The sequence below is a fragment of the Pseudopipra pipra genome, chromosome 16, assembly GCF_036250125.1.
Source record: "Pseudopipra pipra isolate bDixPip1 chromosome 16, bDixPip1.hap1, whole genome shotgun sequence".
Lineage (NCBI taxonomy): Eukaryota > Metazoa > Chordata > Aves > Passeriformes > Pipridae > Pseudopipra > Pseudopipra pipra.
The window spans coordinates 8,579,384-8,600,631 of NC_087564.1; the positions used below are offsets into that span (position 1 = coordinate 8,579,384).

The 21,248-nt window shown below is 51.0% G+C and overlaps 1 protein-coding gene across 1 annotated transcript; it reads right to left on the reverse strand.

Annotated features, from left to right (window-relative positions):
- Positions 1 to 10,440: 10,440 nt before the first annotated feature.
- Positions 10,441 to 18,682, reverse strand: CLEC19A (C-type lectin domain containing 19A). Its single transcript, XM_064672916.1, has 5 exons — positions 18,499 to 18,682; positions 12,867 to 13,032; positions 12,301 to 12,394; positions 11,405 to 11,537; positions 10,441 to 10,631 (listed from the first exon to the last, which is right to left on the reverse strand). The coding sequence occupies exons 1-5, from the start codon at positions 18,587 to 18,589 to the stop codon at positions 10,552 to 10,554; spliced, it is 564 nt and encodes a 187-aa protein (XP_064528986.1). The 5' UTR covers positions 18,590 to 18,682; the 3' UTR covers positions 10,441 to 10,551.
- Between the last annotated feature and the right edge of the window lie 2,566 nt (positions 18,683 to 21,248).

Below are 21,248 nucleotides of genomic sequence, written 5' to 3' on the forward strand. Positions count from 1 at the left end.
TTTTTCTTTTCCTTTTCAAAGACAAAGGACTACAGATGAGCTGTTTGGTCTCACACGTATGAAAAAAAAAGGCTGCCATTCCAACAAATAATCTCTACAGCTGCTGGTAGCCTGGAGCTGTCAGACCATAACCTGTTTGCTTTGAGAAAAATCACACTGGTGGATTTTGTGGGGATGGATGGATGGAGTAAGTCATGCTTAGCTCTGGATGGTACTTGCCAGAGAGGGATCAGATATTCTATTTTCTTAAGTTCATTTCTGAAACCTGTTGTGCCTAGTCATAGTAGTCACCATTCAATTCTGGGCCACACACACAGACTAAAGACTGTTCATAAAGTAGAATGCTCACTTGTTTGCTCGTTGTAAACTCCATTTTTAAGTCCAGGAAAGTGCTAATTGTGTGGCTCCAGATATTGCAGTGTGCCACTGAAGCAAACAGATAAACCTGAGACTTTCCACTGCTTTCAGTCATTAATTTTCAAATTTGCAGGAAGTCTTAATCTACGTTGGGTTGAAGCACTAAAAATAACCACTTGATTGAGTATGTTGTTTGGAAGAAAGGGCTGCTGGTGTCCCACTACGTGGTGTGCTCTCTTGGATGCTCAGCTTGGGCTGTCAGGTGCCACAATGGTGACACCTCAGGCAGTGTTGAGCATCGGTCAGGGCTTTCCCCTCGCACCCAGGGGCACTTCACAAGGTAGAGGGAATAGTACACGGTAGTGGGAGTAGTGGTAAAAACACACAGAACAGAAAAGTAATGCATAAGGGGCATTTTCCCAGGCAATGAGAGTTGCAGTGGGACCCGCTGTAACTCGGCTGTGCCTCCTGATTTGCATAGCCAAGAGATGGCAGCACGCTCTCACGGATGTGCCGCTGGAAAAGCTCCCTCGCTCCCTGCAAACGTGAGAGGTTTCAATCTAGTGGCGAGGCACGTCGGAGGGACATCCTCCTGCCCCGTCTGCTGTCGCACACGGCCAGACTCGCGGCCGTGGGGCTGCAGCTCTGGCCCCGTGGGGCAGGGACGATGCTGCTGCCTCTTGCAGCCCCCCTGGTGCTGCCCCGCCAGCCGGTCCCCGCCGAGCATTGCCGCCCACGGAGGACACGGCAGGAATCATCTCACACACACCTGGTCATCCCCCCCGGCCCTGAGTGGATGCTGGGCTGAGCATCCAGGCGTTTGCCGGGAGTCAGTGGATGGACCTGTTCTTCAGCTTCAGAGTGTTGTTTGGGGGAGAAAAAAAAAAGTTAACAGCATCCTTTGTCAAATTGTGCATCTGGAATGACTCTTCCTTCCCCTGCCCCCACACAGTGCAGCTCCTAGTGCCCTCAGTGCACACCAACTTCTTGTTCAAGTGCACCATCAGAGCTTGAGCAGAGAAACTCAAAAAAAACCACTTAGTCTTGGCGTTTGCCTTTCCCAAGATGATAAATTCAGCACACGATTCCCTCCACTTGCTTTTTATCCTACCCTGCCCCTATTTCTTGCTGACTTTGTTGAGCCCTTTGGGGTGCACCCTCAGGAACCGGCTGAACACTAACCTGCCAGCCCCTTCCAAGGTTCACTTCCCATGGGATCCCGCCAGGCTGTTGCCACAGCCTGGGATTGCAACCATCCCTCCTTCAATCCCAGCGCTTTGCAAACAGAAGAACCTGAGGTTTTCTTTCAGCAAAGCCTGATGCAAAGCTCTGCTCTCTAATCCCTCTGAAAACAGAAGCCGCTAAGAGGAGCGGAGAGCTGCGGGGACATTCGGACTCTCAGAGCAGCTCTCAGCATCTGCAGGCGCAGGAAAGGCTCGGGGTGGCGGTGCCGCCCTGCCGTGTGTGACGTGGGTACCTGCACCCAGAGGAAGCCGATTTGTATCGAGAAGCCCATCGGCGACGGGGCGTTGTGGCGCACCAGGAGCTGCACTGCGTTAGGATAATCACATCTGCAGTGCATTAAGGACGAAGTCAGGGCTGAGCGTTCTCAGTGCCCCGGGGGCCCATCCGGCAGATCCGGAAAGCCCGCAGCAGGGAAACTACCCCAGCTCTGCAATCATTTTGTGCCAAATTACGGAGAAAAAAACCCTTAATTTCTCTGGGCGTGGCAAGCCCAACATGCAATCCTGCAGCCAGGGAAAGTAGAAATGGGGCAGGGCAATGATTCTGTGGCTGCTGAGCTCTGTGGGCACACTCTGGCTTGGGTTTCTGCAGTGGACAGCCCCCTGCCACCAATACAAGAAATCTGGGTGGAGAAGAACCTGGGATAAAAGTTGATTAGTGACAGCATTAATTAGGGGCAGCAAAGTGACCTTGCCTGCAAAGGCCACCATGTCACGGCCTCCTTGCCTGTCACAACAGGGGAGATCCAAGCTGGCAACACCTTCCCACAGGGCACCCACCACCTCTGGCAACCCAGAGGAGCCAGCTTCAATGGCAAATATTTCCTAACAGCTCTTTGTTTAAAGAAAATGCATCAAACATTTTCCTTAGCATGGAAAACTTGCCTCGTGCCAGCTGCTCATTAAGCCCAACTGCTCTCTGTCCTCTGCTCTGCGAGTGCACTTCTGCTCCAGCTGCCACTCTCCGGCACAAGTACCCAGAGCAAGACCAGCTAAAAGCCCAGAGCCAGTTATTACAAATCAAGGAATCTGGGATTTGGACCAACCGTAAATAATGACCAACAGGAAACATACTGAGAATACATGGTTTAGTGTTTTCTGCTTGATTTCCCACAGATCTGACGAGTTTCCATTACAGCGCTCCCCAAGCCACAGGGGCAGACACCGTGTCTGCAGCTCCCGTGCAGTCACATACTTTCCCCTCCTTTTTCTTGTCCAAGAAAATGTTGTCCAAGCATCTCTCAGGGCTGGACACTGCCCAAGGGCCAGCATGTGTGCACTGTCCCTGTGGGTGCTGCTGTCCCCTGTGGGTGAGCAGAGCTCATGTTCCCCTTTCAGGCAGTGCAGGCAAGTGATCCCTGTGCCAGCCAGGCAAGGCTCACCAGGGAGTAGCCTTGGGGCAACCCTTGCAGGGGGCATTTGTCACTTTGCAGGGTTCATTTTTCTCCAACAGTTTAGTGAGGTCTGTGCAAAAAGCAAAGAGCAGGGCTTTGAGATGCACTGCCCTGGCAGCCCAGAGGCAGGGTGATGGTTGCCCTCCCTGACATGAAACCCTACTCTGTGACCAATCTGCATATCTAAAAATACCTCCCTTCTCCTTTTCCACTTCTCTTTTATGAGACAAACCATCTCAGGAGGGATCCCCCTCTCCTGCTTATGAGAATTTTAACAAATTTCTAATAAGGAAAAAGTGTCAAGCACGAAAGCAATATGTCCTTTAAAAGTACACAGACACTAAATCTGTTGCATCAGGGTGCAGACATTTGACATATGTCATTCATTGTGTAGCTTCCCTTAGTGAGCACTGACAAGGCTACTGACACTGCTGGAAAATTCAGACATATCCCACAAATGGCATATTAATAATGAGATCTTTCAAAGGAGGATCCATGACTCATCCAAGAAGAAAAATGGGCCATTCACTGCACTGAACTCTCAACAAAACAGCAGCTTTTTTTGGGTTTCCTCAGTTTAAACCAGAAAAATGGAGAAAGTAATGGGAGAGAGAATTCAGCGGCTGCAGCTGCCAGACTATATGAGCAGTGAGAGCCTGTACTGGCACTTTGGAGTTCAAAATCCCACCCTGACAGGCATTTTATGCCTTGTATGTCTGTATGCTAAAACCAGGAGTGGAAGAACTGCAACATTCTTCATTATCACTCCACCCAAAGCCACAAACTTCCTAGTCCTTCCCCAAAAACTCGCCAGTCCTTCCCCAAAAGTCACATCCTGGGGGTAGGACTGGAAGGGACCAAACCCACCAGCACACCGGTGTGCTTTGGGAGCTCAGTCCCTGCAAGGGACATCTCTGCAGCAGGGAGCACTCAAGGGACCAGGGCAATGTGCAGTGATGGATGAATTTATTGTAGATGTAGAACACACCCAAAAATGTCAAATCCAGGCAAGGATTTTCGGTGCCCTAACTGCATTACTGCCAGAGCAGGAGCCACTCTGCCTCCCCTGTGTGGTTATGGGGCCCCGGGTAACAATGAACACTGACATCCCAGTCAGGCCAGGTGCACATAGGGGACCTGAGGGATCATGTGCAAAGTGGCATGCAGCCCCCCAGCCAGCTACCACAGATTGCTTGATGGAGCCAATGCAGGAGAAAGGGCAGGTTGCAAAGCTGGCATTTAAGATTTCACTAGAGCTGTTAATCTTATTGCTATTACCAAGTTATAATCACTTTCGTGACCCAGGGCCACTATCCATACTGGATTAATACATTCATCATTTGCATTCAGCATTTATTTGGGGCCATGACTTCACACAATGCTTTGGAGATTAATAAAGGCCATGGCCCTTTCTTGTAAGCACTTGCCCTCCACACTGATGAAATACCACATTTAATTGCTTTAGCCCATACTTCTGATGTTTCCTTCCCCTACGTCTGCCTGTGATCTTCATGTTTGGTGCCTGCTGAGTGCAGCCCATGGCTGGTGGTGGGAGGATGGAGGCAGCTGGCTGTGATGGAGGGAATGAGGTCCAGCAGTTCCCGTGCTCCACACGGGCACCTGTGCCAGCACTACAGAGCAGAGTGGGAGCCCACAAAAGTGTTACATCCTCATGTGGAAAAGCTGCACAAAACTTCTACCTACAGACCTGCCGTGATGTTCTGCCTCCTAATTTAATTATTTCAACAAGACACAAGAGCAGCTAGTGGCAAGTGGCTTTTTTCCATTAAACAAATACTTGATAAGGAATGCTGAGCTCTTAAACAGCTGCTGGGTTGTGGGTGAATTGACCAGGGCCATAGAGTCTAAACAGCATCCAAATCAAATTAATTTTGTCTTCAGGATAAAAAAACAAGCCTTCCCTATCCTCTCCTTCAGCCACCTCTGAAAGTTCCAGCCAGCCCTGCAGCACTGTCCTTTCCTGGTCCTCCACAGAGAGTGCCAAATTTTGCAACACCAAAACCCAGTATGCATTTAATCTGAGCTGTCATTTTCCCAAACCTTCAAGCCTCCATGCACTCTGGAAGCAAAGAATGGTGGTTATTCCCCTGTGAGCAGGATCACAGCCCTCCTATCTTGGCTAATGAGTGCTGCTCCTGTGGCCTCTCCAGCCATGGAGCTCTCACCTCCTCTCCTGAACACATGGGGAGATAGGAATTCCTCAAATTAACTTCCAGCTAAACCTCTTGCCTTCCTACCCCATGGCAGATTCTTGAGCACAGCCAGATATGTTATTTAAGTCCTCTCTATGCAAGAAGAGTTTCCCCTCAAGCCTTCCCCTGTCCCATCCTTAGCCGGTCTCCCACGATGAGTCACTTGGATTTTGTTATCCCGAGCAACTGCAGAGTATAAATGGATGTCAGAGAGGATGAGCAGAGCAAGCACCCACTTCCTAGGCCAGGGGGTATGTTACTGGGGGTCTGCAGGAGAGATGCTGCTATAACACACCCACACTCCAGCAAAGTTCCCATTCAGAAATCTGCTCAGTAACAGCACCGCCCGCTTCCATACAGCCCTTGACAAACAGGGATTTATCGGCCTCGTGACAAAGAGCTTCACAAATGAGGCAATCAGCAGCCCAGTATAATTTTCAAGAAATACAAATGAGCAAATATCTAGTTGCCATGGTAACCCCAAGAGCCGGACTAGACTTTTTTGCAGATTCCCCAATACAGCTACATTTTGCAAGCGCAGCAGGAGCTCAGTGCCCAGGACCTTGCTCGGGGACAGCAGCCAGGCATTTCTGAGCAGCATCAGCTCTTTCAGCATCAGCCCAGAACAGCCCCATCCTCCCTGGCCAGCTCCGGGGGTTCACATGCACGGTGCCAGCTGCAGTTCCTTTTTCTCTCACGTCACCTGTGTCCTTCAAGGCTGACCGGCTTTCCAAGCCGGGACCACAGTGGGAATTGCACTCCTGTCAGATCTGCGCTTTGCCTCTGATCAGTGGCAGCTCTGGCAATTTGCACCCAGGAATGAAAGTTTCCAGCCAAATCACTGAGCCCCAGCAAAGCGAAAGTGGTTAATAGAAAACATAACCACCATTTTTTAGGCAGCTGTGCTGCAGAGCCCTGTGCCAAGGGGGACAGGGATACTGGTCCACAGCCAGCGCTCCTCACCAAGGCAGTTTTCTCAGGAAGCTTGTAAATCCTTGGCCACAAAAGAGGGGGAGACTTTTGGGGTACCAATGAAGAGCAATCAACAGCAAAATGGGCCCTGACATGGGACAGCTCCTGTCCCGAGCCAGCCCCATCCCAGGCTCTCCCAGGCTGGAGGAGTCCCTGGCAGCAGTGAGCCTCTCTGAGGGGAACTGGTGCTGCTGGAAGTCTCACTGAGCTTTTGCAATTAGTTAAGGTGCCATCACACACCAGCAGCTCCCACGGTGTATAAATCCAGCTTGACTCATGCCTCTTGATGGCTGCCTCAGCCGAGCCCTTTGGCTGCCCAGAAAGAGATACATTTCCCAGCAGGTTTGTCCCTGCTGGCTCCCAGTGTCCCACTCATTCCCTGGCAGCAGCAGAGAGCAGCTGGTGCAAGGTGGGATGGGAAAACCCTTTTGCAGAACAGCAGGAATATCTCAATTAAGCCAACATCCACTGGGACCTACACAGCCAGATCCTGCATGTCTTCCCCATGCCCCACTGCTCCATCTCTCCCAGCCGTGCACATTCGGGATGCACTAAAGCTGGGGAGTTTAACCCCATCACACAGATGGGCAACATAATTTATCCCAGGGGTTTGTTTTTATGATGGGGCTCACTGCTGCAGCCAGTAAATGTCTGTAATGTACTGTCTGAGCTGCTGGAAGCCTGTTTTTTGGTCCTGAGATATTTTTGTTCTCTGTCAAAGGGAACCACTCTGCACCATCCTGGCCGCAGGGCAGGAGCTGAGCTGCTACTCAGGCAATTAAACCCAAGGGAAATGCACAAGAAAAAGCTCGTGATTCAGCTGTGCAGCCCTTATCCTCCCAGTCACTTTCAGGAGAAAAAAATCTTACCAAATTAATAGAGGAAAGGACAGCTCAGCTCAGCCAGGCATCGGAGCAGTCAAGATAGTCACCAGGGAGGAAAATCCTCACCAGGCTGTGTCTGGGCAGCACCAGCACTGCTGGTGACATCCAGCTGTGACAACCACCTCCCATATCCCAACATCCAGCAGCATATCTCAGAAAATAAAGAATAATCATAGTAGGAATAAAAGGAATCAAAAGGTCAAAGGTGCAGGTAGGCCCATCTCTCCCCGCTGCCATGCCAGGGCTGGGGACAATATTGTCTGTACAGCTCAGAAACGGGGTATAGGAGGGTAAAGGCACTTGTCACAAAGAGACTATTTTGGTTCACTACCAGGCTGCATCACACACTGTCCACACTTACCGAAGTTTCATGCACTACAAAAGAAGATGTTCAGCTCCTAAAAAAATCAGTGTCATAAAAGGACCCCCAGAAATCAACCACTTGCAAGTGATGTGCAGGAGAGTTGTGGGAAAGTCCTGCTGCTGCCAGCTTCCCACTGCCTGCACCATATAGCAAGTCAGAAGAGAGAAATTCAAGCTAACAAGGGAGTGAGGGGTTGTGGGACAAGGAGCATGGAAAAATAAAAAGTTCTGCCTGGAGAGCTGGAGTGCCTCCCAACCACCCAAATTCTGGGACCGTCTGTGTCGAGGGAAAGGGCACATCCCAGCTTCCATCAAGCCCTGACCTCGCCAGATCCACTAGAAGTTAATTAAGGAGGTGAAAACTCCTGTTGTTTTCTGAATTTTATTTGATTACTATGAAACAGAAGACACTGGCAAGGAGAGATGGTTGATTTTTAAGAAAGGACCCTGGAGCCTGAGGAGAAAGACAGGGGGGTTGCAAAACAAAGCCCCTATTAACTTTGGTCCTGACTTTCAGGTCAAGCATGTTCAGTTCTTTTTACCTGGAAATGAAGATATTAATTGGAGGTGACAGCTTTCATAGAGCTCCCCATTAGCAATATTTTTAGCCACAGTAGGGCCCAGGTCTTCAAACACTTTCCCAAGGGAAGGTTTTAACCTTTCTTTTGAAACATCTCATACCACTTGCAGGGAAAAAAGACAGTTGTTTGGCTCGAGGCATACCTATCCCCAGCCATGGTGAACTCCCAGCTCCTCTGAGCAGGGGACACAGGAGGAACAGGGAAAAGAAACTGGGGAGAGGCAGGCTGGAGCCCAGAGCAGAGTTTGGCACCGTGCAGCAGCTCTCAGTGTGGCTCCCACCCAACCCTCCCCATAGAGTGATGGGCTCTGGGCACAGCCAGCCCAAAGGGACTCTGGGGGTCTGCTGTCCCCACTCCCTGTGCTGTGACTGATCTCCCACACGGAGATGGGATGACACCTCAGCACTGGCACTCGGAACCAGCAGTTCATCAGACATGTCCCCCACCACGTTTGGTTCCTCAGACCCTTTTCTGCCACAGACAAGGTTCTACACATCAACTTCCTTTAGCTTGTTGGATCCAAGAGCTTTTTTTTTTTTTAACCAGCTGGTTTCTTTACATGCTGTTATCATCCATACATAATTTATTGTTTTCAAACGAAACAAAACCTTCTAGAAAGCACATCCAGTGTTGAAATCTAAAACTGAAAGCTACACAAATTGTTTACTTTCCATGTAAATATATGGATAAGCTGTGTATATAATATATATATAATCTAATAAAAGTAATAGTTTCATTTATATGTATTATCCATTTGTATATATATTTATATAAGCATTTTAATATATTTCTAAAAATACATAATCAGGGATGACAGCGCTTCATTATTTTAGAAACTTGCTCCAGCACATACATTCCACTTACAACACCACCATTGTCCCCACCAAGTTTTCCAGTTTCTCTCCAAGTAGAAATATATTTCAGCCAAAAGCTGAGCTGCCATCTGAGGAACTTCCAAGCTCCCAGTGGAGCCCCAGCCACTTACCTTATGGTATTCAGTGTGACCACTCTGGAAAGTCTGAGTTTTGAAATGTTGTATTTCTGAGATGGTGACATAAAGGGGGACCAGACAATTTTATGGGGATGCTTTTACCCATCTTTGCAGGCAGTGGCTGAGATGGGGCAGTCCAGGGCTGTCCCAGCTGCTTTGGTGCTCTGAGACCCTGGGGCTTTGCCACAGCAGGAACCAAATGGACACATGGCTCCCAGGAAAAGGCAAGGGGCCCCTCTGCAGCCCCCTCTGCACAGGGCTACTTGCAAAGCCACCTGGATTCTATAGGGCTGTGTGGGATCAGAGTTCACACCCCAGAGCTCCCTGGGGAGCACTGGACTTATTGCATTTGACTGGGTCCAGTAGTGCCCTTGGAGCTGTGTCCCCTGAAGGAGAAGCATGTTTTTACCTCCATAGCACTGCCTTTCCCTTGGACCCTGGCATCACCTTGGCCCCACTTGCATTCAAGCCCTGCAAATTCACCCACTTACAAGGAGGAGGGTCCCACCTCCCCACTGAGCAGTTCAAACAAGGCACACTGCAGCTGCCACAGCCACACACACCTCCCCAAAAATGATTTACCTGGAAGACAGAAGTACCTCTGTGGTGCCTCCTGCAGCACAGGAGGACATCAGCAAGGACTGAGGGAAAGAGCATCATTTATTTCATGGGAATCAGGGTTGCACCAAACGCTACAAGCTCTCCCCACCCGGGACAGGGCTGTGAAGGTGGGCTGACCCCCAGCTGCTGTGTGTCAGCCCCTCATATGCCCTCCAGCTGATCCAGTCATCCCTAAGTAGCCAGGGCCAAACCCTGCTCACCTGCTGCAGGCAGGAATGCTGCAGAGGTGTGGGGCAGTGACTAGCCTCACACCCCCTCCACGGTGACCCTGTGTTCACTGAGGGCCAGGCAAAGGGCAGGGTGAGCATACAGGCTGCCCCAGGGACCCCAAAAACCAGTCAGGGTCAATGAAATAAACTTTTCCATGCACCCACTCCCCCTCCCCACACCTCTGTAATACAGAGCAGATTGGGGAAAAAACAGGTTTTTTCACACAAACCCTGGGGAGTCACTACCACTCGAGTCCCAGAAAGACAGAGGAGCCTCCACCTGCTGTTTGCTGTTTATTTTAGCAGAGAGAAAAATACTGTGGACAAGAGGCATTTTGCATAACTTAACAGAAAATAACACTTTTCCTTCACAGATCAACAGGCAAAAACACTTCCTACACATGGCTATTTTTTGGTGCTAACAGTTTGATGTACTGGTAAAATCATGGGCTTCCTCTAATACGCTGTGATAGTTAATCTGAAACCCAAAACCAGACTTAGGCTTGGGGGGCTCCTTTGCTGTTGAACGTAGCTCCCATCGCTGTCGAGTGCCGGGTTCACCCCCAGGGCACTCCCAGGAGGGATTTTACAGCCAGGGACTGTCTGGGGATGCCAGGCAGTCCCATGGCTCTCACAATCCATGCCATGTCCTGACTTCTCTTCCCTGGCATGGCTGGAGAGGTGACCCAAAATGAGGGGGAGCACGGGCAGCACCAGCAGCCTCAGTCCAGGGCCAGCGAGGGGATCTTGCAGACGAAGGGGAAGGCTCTGCCACAGGCATTGTCATTCCAGGAGCGCAGTGCTACCCCCCAAAAAAACCCAGACATTAGCTGAAAAAAGGCACAAGGAAGTAACTACATACCACCCTTGGGACCAGGACCTCCTGCCATTATGGGAGGCTTTCCCTGGGTGTGCTCCCATTTGCACCACTCCCAGCCATGCCCCCTCCCAGCATTCCCCTCCCCATCTGTAGGGGATCCTGGGCCCCAGCTTGGACATGGTAGTGAAGGAGTAGCTGCAAACACAGTCCTGCACCCCCAAAATATATCAGGAGGCTGCCCGTGGACAGGGCATTTATGTATGTCTGGGGGTCTGGACACAACTGACTGGTCTCACTGGCAGTGAAGATGTGAAGTGGAATTTTTGCACAGGCAGGGTCTTGTCCCACTTCAGCAAGACTCCCTGGCCTGAGCGTGGGAGAGAAAAGGTGGCAAACCAATGGGTGTTTCCATGAGCCTCCCATGTGGGACAGGAAATGGGAAAATTTGACCTTTGGCTAAATTTGGTAATTCTTCAAGGCAGCTGATGTTCCTGCCCTGCTGCTGCTATGGGAGAGGGAGATGGGCTGTGAGCAGTGGGAAAACGAGTATGTCTGTGTGTGTGTGTGTATGTTCACGGTGAAAAGGGAAGATATACCCCTTCTCTGTAACGAAGAAAGAAAATAAGACTAAAAAATTGAAATGAAATCCTCTGCCTGCCTCCAAACTCTTCAGAAAAGCAGGAGCTGCGGTGCATTGAATTTACTGACATGCAAACAACGCTGAAGGTGCCCTCAGTACCCAGTGCAGCACTCACCACTGCTGTGTCTGTACCAGATCTGCACACAGTCCTCCTCCTCCGGGATGGAGTGGATCCCGTCGTCAGGCTGACTGCCATCCCAGTAGTGGTAGTCGTAGGAGGAGCCGTCTGTCCACTCGAAGTGACCCTCCTGGCATGGGATGGGTGGAGAAAGGCTGCCACCACAGACCCACGACTGCAGAGGGTGAGGGGCCCACTCCCTTGGAGACCCCATCTCCATCCCCAGTGCCACACAGCCCAGGGACATGGGGAGAGACTGTCACTACTCAGCAGAGGCCAAACACCTTATTTGGGTTTTATAACTGAAAACTTCCAAGGACAGCCCCAGAATTCACAGTGTTCTCACCAGAGGAAGCCCAGAAATTAAATCCATAATTTCTTTTTTAACACCCCCACCCAATTCTGTGTTCCTTTTCCTCTTTCTTTTCCATTCCTTTCTCAGTATCTATGAAAAATTTGCTGACACGGGACTGTTCTCCTGATGGTCTCGATTTTTCTTTCTAACATATTAGACTATATATTTCCAACATGTCAGCTTTGAAAAGTCACAGAGTATCACAAGAGAGCAATGGAACTTGGTGATTTTTGACACTGGAGACCTTTTCAGTTTATTTGCTCTTCTCGAACAAGCAGTACAATACTCTTTCTATTAATCCAGTAATAAAATATGAATAATTATTAATTATTTATATTCATGTTAGTAGCACTTTTAAAAGCAGACTGGAAGGGAAGAAATGACAACTTTCTCCATGCACTGCACAACAGATCCTATGCCACCACCTGGTTAATGGGGTTCTAAGGGGCAAAAGAGAAAACCAAGTGGCTCTACAGGGGGAAAACACAGAGAGGTGAATTTTTCAAAGCCATTTCCCACACAATTTCAGAGCTCTCACCTCACGCAGGTCGTTGAGTCCCGTCCAGATGTCGGTGGGGATGCCGGGCACGCGGCTGTTCACCAGGTCGTACACAAACACGTTTTCTTCCCAGCTGGCAAAACAGAGCAACACGGAGCCATCGAGGGGGTATGTCAGCAAATGGTCAGGAGCGCCCCTAAGCATTCCCCCTACCACTGGACCCATGGCCAAATGGGTCCCTCTCTTCTAATTAGTACTTTCCTGGGTCTAGGCAAGAGGAGTTGGTGAGAGCTCACAGAGAGGGAATGAGAGAAAAAGCCTGTGTAATCATATTGCACTTCCATCCCTTTTTAAAGAGTAAAAAACACGGTTTGTGGAAATTTAGGGAATACTATGTCAGTTCTCCTGCCAGTCCAGGAACAGACATTTTCTATATCACCTTTGTGTGCCCAGTGCATCAGACTTGACCAGGTCGCTGCTGCAGAAGGATGCTTAGGCTGGAACACGAGGCTACAGCTGACAGAGAGATTGTGCTGTGGGAATGGGACTTTGTTCCCATTTTCCTTCCTCCCCATGCTGTGATGACATGTTTCTGCACCCCTCACCTGTGGATGGAGGCCAGCTTGGCTGATCTGATGCCAATGGAGAACTCAGCACAATAGAGGTCGGCTTCAGCCCAGGTTTTGTTGATGGGGAAGTACCGGTAGCAGTGACCTTCGTACTCCGTCCAGAAGAGCGGGCAGGAGTAGGCGTGGACAGGCTCTGGCATGGCTGGGGGCAGAGCAGAAGACAGCTGGTGGTGGTGAGGCAGCATTGCCAGGCAGCTGAGCAGGCAGTGGAGGCAGCAGTGCCCAGCCCTGCTCCCCCACCTCATGCAGGCAAGTAACCACCAAAAACACACATGGAAAAACCAACCACTGCGGGCACTGTACAAAAGTTTACAAAAGCAAAACCACATTTTCCACAAGTTGTGGGCTTCTCAGTTTTAGCATCTGCCTAAACCAGGAGGGATATTCCAAGCCAGCTTGACATCATTTTCAAAGAGGGTGCTTAAAATAAAGGCACTAACATTTGCTACTGGGGAAACCAAGATAAGGGCTCCTCTCATCTCTATCAGGCACCACCAGAGCCACAGTGCTGGGATGGGAGCTGACAGCCAGGGCTGCGGGGTTATGGCCGTGTTCTGCCCTCCTGCAAGGACAGCCTGCACTTCCTCCCTCCAAGGAAACCCCCTCACCATCCCTGTCCCTGGATGCAGCCATGCACGTACGCACATGTTGGATTTCAGCCCCATAAATAGCTGGGCGAGGCGCGCGTGCCGCCGGGAGCGGTGCCAGCCTATCTGCCTCCCACCACGAGATAAGAGCTGGGGCCACGGAGCTGCTCATCGTCCCTTGACACTTTTCAGCACAGTGGGGAAGTTGCCCCAAAAGAGGCCATTGTGGGGGCAGGATGTCTTTCTGGAGCCTTCACAGTTGCCGCTGTGTAAACACGGCAGTGGCGTTAACATGTTGCTCTGATCTCCTCCGTGCCTGCTCCCTGTCACGGATGGGGAGGATGCAGCACACACCACACCCCCCCCAGCATGAACACAGGTGGAACCCCCAAATCTTGGGGCACAGAGGCTTAACTCTCTTAGCTGCTGGTTTTTGAGCCTTGGGGCATTGCCAGCTCCCCCCAGCCAGTTCCCACATCCCCATGGAGTCCTGGTCTGGGGTCAGAGCTGCTGCTGGAGCGAGCGGGGCAGTGGGCAGGGTGGGTGTGCAGGGGTTGAGAGCAGACATCAGATGCCATCAAACTATCCAAGCAGGTAACAGGCTCAAGCCTGGAAAAGGTCAGGGTGGTGCTACAGGGCCTCCAGTACTGAGAGGCTGTGGGGAATGGCTTTTCCCAAGGGTGGGGAGAACAAAACCCTGCCAGCGGCAACGAGGGATGTGGCCACAGCAAGTGAAGCAACAGCACAGGCAAAAGGAGAGGCAAGGTGAATCCAAAGCAGCTGTGTGAGTGTTCATGGAGCCAAATCCTTCCCTGTGCCAGTGCTGGCAGCTCTGGGTGATAATTTCATATTTCATCAGCTCTTTCAACAGGGGGATCTCTGAGTGTTCTACAAACAGCCAGCCCCCGGGGGCCCTGCTGTCACAGCTCACTCCCAGGTGACAAACCACAAATGCAATGAGCCTTTTTTTCCTCCTGAACAAGGCCAAGTCAACTGCCAGGCTCTGTGGGGCTGTCACCGTATCAATCTGCCTCAGGTCCTCCAGCCATCCCTCCGGAGGAGCTGAGGCTGGAGGCAGCTCTGCACCCCACAACAACAAACCCTCGAGGCGCTCAAAGGGCTCTCCCATCCTCCTCAGCACTAATTATGGGCTATGGAGGAAAAAGGATAAGGCATGCTGGCCTGGAAGAGCAGCATAGCTTTAGGGGAGGGTGGCCAAATTGTAGCCAGTTCAGTGGCTATGCAGGGTTCAGCTCTCTGGTTCACACCTGGTCATACTTGCATTGGGAAAAGCCTTAGAACAGCCCTAGGAAATGCAAATTATTTTATTGTAGCAATGGAGCAGGACCAGAAACTCTGAGAGCTGATGTGATTCCCCGGGAGTCAAGCACTCCTTCCCTCATGATGCTGGCCAAGGTTCCCAATCTCCACCAAACACAAAGCAGAGCAGGGGCAGAGGGTCAAACCTACAGGATGAGGCTTCAGCTTCACCACCAGGTCACGGGTGAGACATGTACCCCCATTCAGGGCAGGGCTGGGATCTGGTCCTGGCTCACGGAGACTCGAGGTTGCTGTTCCTTCTTGTGGAGGGCAGCGAGAGGTCTGCACCAGACAGGCACCACCAGCAACTGGGATTTTATTATAGCACCTCGACAAACTCCTCACCCCTAGCAGCGTGGTGGCAAAATTCACAGGGCTTATCCCAGCAGCATCCCCAGCAAACGGAGCCTTCACTCCTGAGTGCTAATTGCAGTGGGCGTCCCAGTGTCCTGGCTCAAAGACGGGTCCATCAGCACCCCGACTGCCAGGCAAAATCACCCTCCAGTTTGTTCAGAGCAGCTGAAACCGAGTCAGAAACTGAGACAGTCCTTCTTTGTTATTCCATACTGCTTCCCATTAGGTAGCATTAATTTGACGAGCTTCAGTGAACCAGAGGTGCCTGAAGGAATTTAAGGTTAAATATACCAAAAAGGAAAATATGGGAGGTCAGCTTTTAATTAGCATCTCTTCTGTTAGGTCAGGATCAGAGGCTTTGGCTGTCTCTTTGGAGGAGAACTACTGCTCCCAGTTTTACAGGCAGGAACAATTAGGGGAGCTGCTTTATTTGGGGTCTTCGAGGGCTATTTTTAGCAGAAAGGCCATAAGAAATCTGATGTATGGTTGTGAGTATAGGAGCCTACTCATGACTCTATAGGAAACCCTCAAAATCCAAGCCAGATGCTGTGGGTGCTATTTTGATCTAGAAGAGGACAAGGCTAGCATTTTTGGGATATTTGGACCAAATCCTCACTTTTAAGCACAGCAGCAAAACATCACCCCAGCACCATCAGCTCCTCTGCACAGGGCAGGAGCAGCACAGCCAGTGCCTGCAGGACAGGGGTTCCTGTTGACCCCAGGTCAGTTCATCCATTTGTCTCCAAATTCCTGGTGAAAAATGATGGCAAGAATCCTTTCTCCCTTTGCTTATCTACAGCGCAACAGTTTTAAGGGCAGGACCATGTTTTAAGGCAGCACCAGCAAAATAGATGTCCAGACTTGGCTAAGGATAAGATTCAGATCAGGCAGCTGTTACTAAGAAAAGCTGGAAAACAAGTGTTTTTGGACCAGAAAAATCTCTGGATTTGTGTCAGTGCCAACAAGACTGGAGCCTTTTTATTTATTTACTAGCTGAGATCCACTGTAGAACCACGAGGAACATCACTTATCAAAATCTTGCAGAAGCTGGCACTGCTCTGCCAAGAAGTTTCACTTCCCCAACTGGCCTCTTTCCAATTAGAAAAAATTAACTGAAAAAGTCCTAGCCAGTTTCACAGGAGTTTTTTTTTCATTCCAGGATGCTACTGGAAAAACCAAACCAAAACAAAACAAAAAAAACCCCAACCAGCTGTGTGGCTCCCAAACACTCAGCTGGTGAAGAGCAGGTTTGCTCCTGATCAGCTTCATCCCAAGGAGCAATGCTGCCTCACCTCCACAGATCCACAGAGATGCCCATGCAAGGAAGATTCCTGGGGGGCCATGGCTCCATCAAAGGGGTTTAGACAGCAGATCAGGTTAGGTCAGTGCTGACAGCAGATGCTCTTTTTGCTGCAGAGCATCAAAGAGCTCCATTTCATCAACAGCTGACAGCTCACCAAAAAGTTTAGGGGTGTTAGGAGACACCTCACTGAAAGGCATGGTCTTGAGACATCCCCCCTTGGCACATCCACAGGCTAATGCTGCCATCTGACCTGAAAAAGCAAGTGAACCTCTTCAGCTCTTGGCAAGCAGCTGTTTTGGAGGATGTCCAAGAGGTTTGTCTGGAGCTAATGCCAAGGGAGAAGAGCTGGGGAGATCCCTGTCAGGTTGGCTGGACCCTTCCCAGGGCAGAGCTGCCCCCAGAGCAATAATATCCAAGGGCTGGGATGCTGAGAGCAAGGGATGGGGAGTGGCCCCAGCTGGCAGAGCTGGGGCTCAGGATGAGCATCCTGGTCCTTCCCAACACCAAGCCACCTCTTATCAGCTCAGGCCGTGGGGAGGGCCAGCAGCATGGCTTTACCCTGGCTTGGCACTGCCAGAGCAGTGGGCAGTTATAGGGCATGGGTAAGACAACAGGGTTGGGACAGGGGACCCCCAGGACCCCTCCAGGATGGCTTCAGGAGAACCTGTCTGTGGCTAGGCTGGGGGGTTCAAAGTGCCAGCTGAGCCAGACCTCCACCCCACCACAGTCTTGACACATCCACTATGTCCTCATTACTGAGTAGACCCAAAGAACAGGTATTAAAAAGGGGAGGTTGTGGGCTGGAGCCTGTGTCAGGGGCTAAGACAGTGCTGTTGTGTGATGTTAGCATGCCTCAGGGCACCCATGGATTTAGAAGCACTGACAAACAATGCCACCTTCATGTTACTTGCAATATTTGTCTTTCATTATCAGATGAAAGAGTCTCACACTGAGTGTCCACGATCGAAGCAAGCAGATCAAGGGAGGGATTTTGGTCTCGTGTGTCTGGGGGTTATATGGAGCTGGAGGGAATAATATCCACTGATGGATGTGAAGCTCATTTAGGCAATATTTCCACACTCTGAAATGTTTTTTAAGGTGCATATTACAAATCTCCAAGTAAAATATTTAACAGCAGTTGAAGCACATTGGAAGGGACATCCTTTCACACCAAGGGCTTTGCTTTTCAAAATCCTCTAATGAAACCAAGCTGGTTTTACAGCTTCAAATCTTCTGCCAGGTATGTTTGGAGTTATAAGGATACAGCCAACACCGGGAGCAGCACTCCTGCAGCTGGCACTGACAGATAGGAGTTATCTCGCAGAGTTTTTTTCCTTCTTAATTAGTTTTGGCAAAGCTCCCACAGATTAGTTGTCTGGCAGGAAAGTTGGGCTTGTATCGATCCTTTTTCTCACGATCTCACTGAACAGCACTTAAGGAGCCCCTTTCTGCTCAAATTCCCAATAAACCTAACATGGTGTGAACAAACTTGGAGCAGCAACTCTCACTTGCACCAACCCCATGTAAAAGTTTGGAAGAAACTTAAGTGACATAGAGGAGTCACCATCACCAAGAGCTCTGAGGGGAAAAAGGAAGATAAGGAGGAATCCCATCCTTGTGGACACTTTTCACACACAGTAAGTGTGAAAAAATTAACGGGGAGCCCTGGTGGCCACAGCCCTGCACCCCTCACACGTGTGCCTTGTGCAGTGATTCCTGCAGTCCCCGCAGGACCCACAGCAGGGCCACGGCCCCGAGCCACCTCATGGTGTTGGTGAAGAGCAGACAGTGACACACAGAAACAAAGCCAGCCCAGAGAGACTTTCAGCATCCCGAGGAGAGGGACCAGGGCTGCCCTTCTCACGTCCCCATGGCAAAGAAGAAAGTTGATTTCCAAGAAAGTCAGGGATTTCTGGAGCAGGCAGAGCAGGGGAGAGCCAGCTGCCGGCCCCGCGGGAGGCACACGCGCTCCTTCCCTGCCGCAGCCAGCGCCCATTAAATCACCTTCACCCCGCGCCGCAGCCGCCGCCGGGCACTCACTCACCTTGACTGATTTTGATGTTGGTCTGGGGGAAGGCGTGGGCGGCCAGCAGGGCGGCGGCCAGCAGGGCGCACAGCGCCCGCCCGCAGCCCATGGCCGGGCCGCCCGGGCTCCGCTGCCGGGCGCTGGGGTCGCGCTCGGCCCGAGCCCCGCGGGCTATGGGGGCGGCCGCCGGCCGGGGCGGATATAGGGGCCGCGCCGCCCCCTCCCCCGAGCAGCGGCTCCTCCGCAGCCCGCCCCCGGCTGAGCCCGGCCCCGCTCAGCGCATCCCAGACGGGACCCGCGCCCGGGGCGCGCCCCCAGCCCGCCCCCGGCTGAGCCCGCCCGCGCTCAGTGCATCCCAGACGGGGACTCGGACCCGGACCCGTGCCCAGGGCGCTGCTCCCAGCCCGGCTCGGGGTACACGCTGCTCCCAGAGAGCCATTGTCACCCTCCGGAGCTGCAGGCGAGCAAGGACATTTCCCCTCCTCGCCCCTGCAGCCGCATCCCGGGTTGATATGCAGTGTCCCCATCCCGCGGCGCCGCGCCGGCTGCGTCCCTCGGGATGCTGGCGGAGGGGACTCTGGGCAGCCCGTCACCTCGAGGGAGTGACAAATGGGACCTTCTGCCTGCGGGCAAGGCCGGCAGAGAGCGGGCAGGGGCGGCGGGAGGGCGAGGGCTGTGCTGACATCGGGGAGCGGCGGCGGCCGGCACCGGGCACCTGAGGAGGCACTGGGAGAGGGTCCCAGGGCTGCAGGGCAGACGGGTGTAATACATTAATGACCCATTTTGTGTTGTTCTTTTCTTGTTTTGGTTTTGGGGGTTTTTTTGTTGATGTTGTGGTTTGGGTTTTTGTTTGTTTGTTTTTTTCCTTCGTTTGGTTTGTTTGTTTTTTACCCAGAGCAAGGCACTACAACAGCCTGGAAGAGGGAACCCCCAGCTGTGCCCGGGGCTCCAAGGCTATTTCAGAAACGCACACAGTGCCCATCTGCCAGGTCTGTGCTGGGTCCATGCAGTCCTGAAACAGCAGAAAACCTGGTATGAGACAGCACTCTGTATCATTAATAGCCAATATTATCCAGCATGTCTCCTTCCTGTGGTCAACATTTGGTTGGACATAAACTTCATGGTTTTAAAAATATTGTATAAAGTCCTTTCCTAACTGTGGCAGTGGTAAGGGAAAGAGCGCAGACACAAGTACTATAAAATTTTGTGGCCCTGTTCCATTTCCAATTTATGCCTTAAATCAGCATTGAACAAAGTGCTTAGGAACACACTCAATGCTGTTCCCTTTTTATTCTTAGCTACCAATTAAAATATTCAGCATTTTTTGGGACTTCAGTTGGGATGACCATTTTTAGAGGCAAGATTCAAATACAAACAATTGGGAGTGATGGGAGGCCTTCAGTACAATAAAGCATCCAGACTTACTCCAGAGACAGTAACTCATTCAATCAATTTTCTATATTAAGTTTTCTTTGCATTAAATAAAGCCTTTTAAGAACACCTCCCCCTCACTTGCATACATTGATCTGAAACTATATGGCTCAAGGAAAAGCTTATTGCTACAGCAGACCACTAAAAATGAAGGAATTGAGATTATTAGAAGTCAAGGCATGCCTTCTCCCTTCTTTCCTGTGTGTCATCCCCAGATAAAACCAGTGTTATAAACAACTTTCAGCAAACTATGGAACAAAAATCTTTTGAGTATATTAATCTATTTCCAAAGCACAGATGTTCAGGGAGGAGAGATCCTGAATAATTTTTATCCTGTTTCTAACAACAGACCCATGGCAGCAGCATCCCCCTAGTGCAGGTGGGAGCACCGAGCCCCCCGTGCTGCTGCCCCTGAGCCTGGCACAGCAGCTGGGCACCAGCTTTGCTCCCAGCACTGGGACAGCACAAGCACGTTAAGCACACAGTGCCAGCTGGAGTTGCAGCTGCACTTTGTGTTACCTTCCAATTTCACCAACCATGAGATGTGCTTCACCTGCTGGGTGCAGCCCTGGGAACAGGTCTCAGTGATTCAGCCCTCACACTCCTCTCGCTTCCCATCCTGTGTTCTGATTGCCCTGCAGGTCGGGAGCTCCTCAGTGTGTTTCCATCCTGCTTTTATTGACCTTTCCTCTGGGTTCCCTCACCAATTTTTGGCGTCCTCTGTACGTGACAGCCCCCTCCCTGTGAAACAGATACCTCACAACTCCGAGGACAGACTCGGGGCTAGAGTACCTTCTGTTCACATTTCATCCCCAGTGTTGAGCAAAGCACATGGCTGGGCTCAGATCAGCTCCCATGGAGCTCGTGCTGCTGCCCACAGGCTCCAGATGGAAGAATATTAATGTCCACAGCAGTAACTGCTGAAACCACAGCCCCTTGTCTGAGCCTTTTTGACTTTTCATAGAAGGAGATCTTCCTTCTACAGCATGTGTTTGCCCAGAACTCCTCATGGGGTCCCTCTCCATTGTGATTTATTGATGAGACAAACCAGGAGGAAGCCAGAGAACTGTCGACCTCACTGCAGGACAGAGGAGGAACTTCACCTTGCAGAGGGGCAGGTTAGATCCAAAACATGCTCAGAAAGAAGATGCCCAGCCCTGGAGCCACCACTGCCCCACTGCTGTGTGCTGCCAACACAGAGCAGCTCCCAGTTCATCTACAGTGAGGAACAAGGGGGTAACCATCAATGTTTTGGCTTTTCTTCTGCCATAAGCATAACTGAGGGAGCTCAACAGAAAGGTGAATTCTGCCAACAGGTATCACCCCAGTCTACGCGG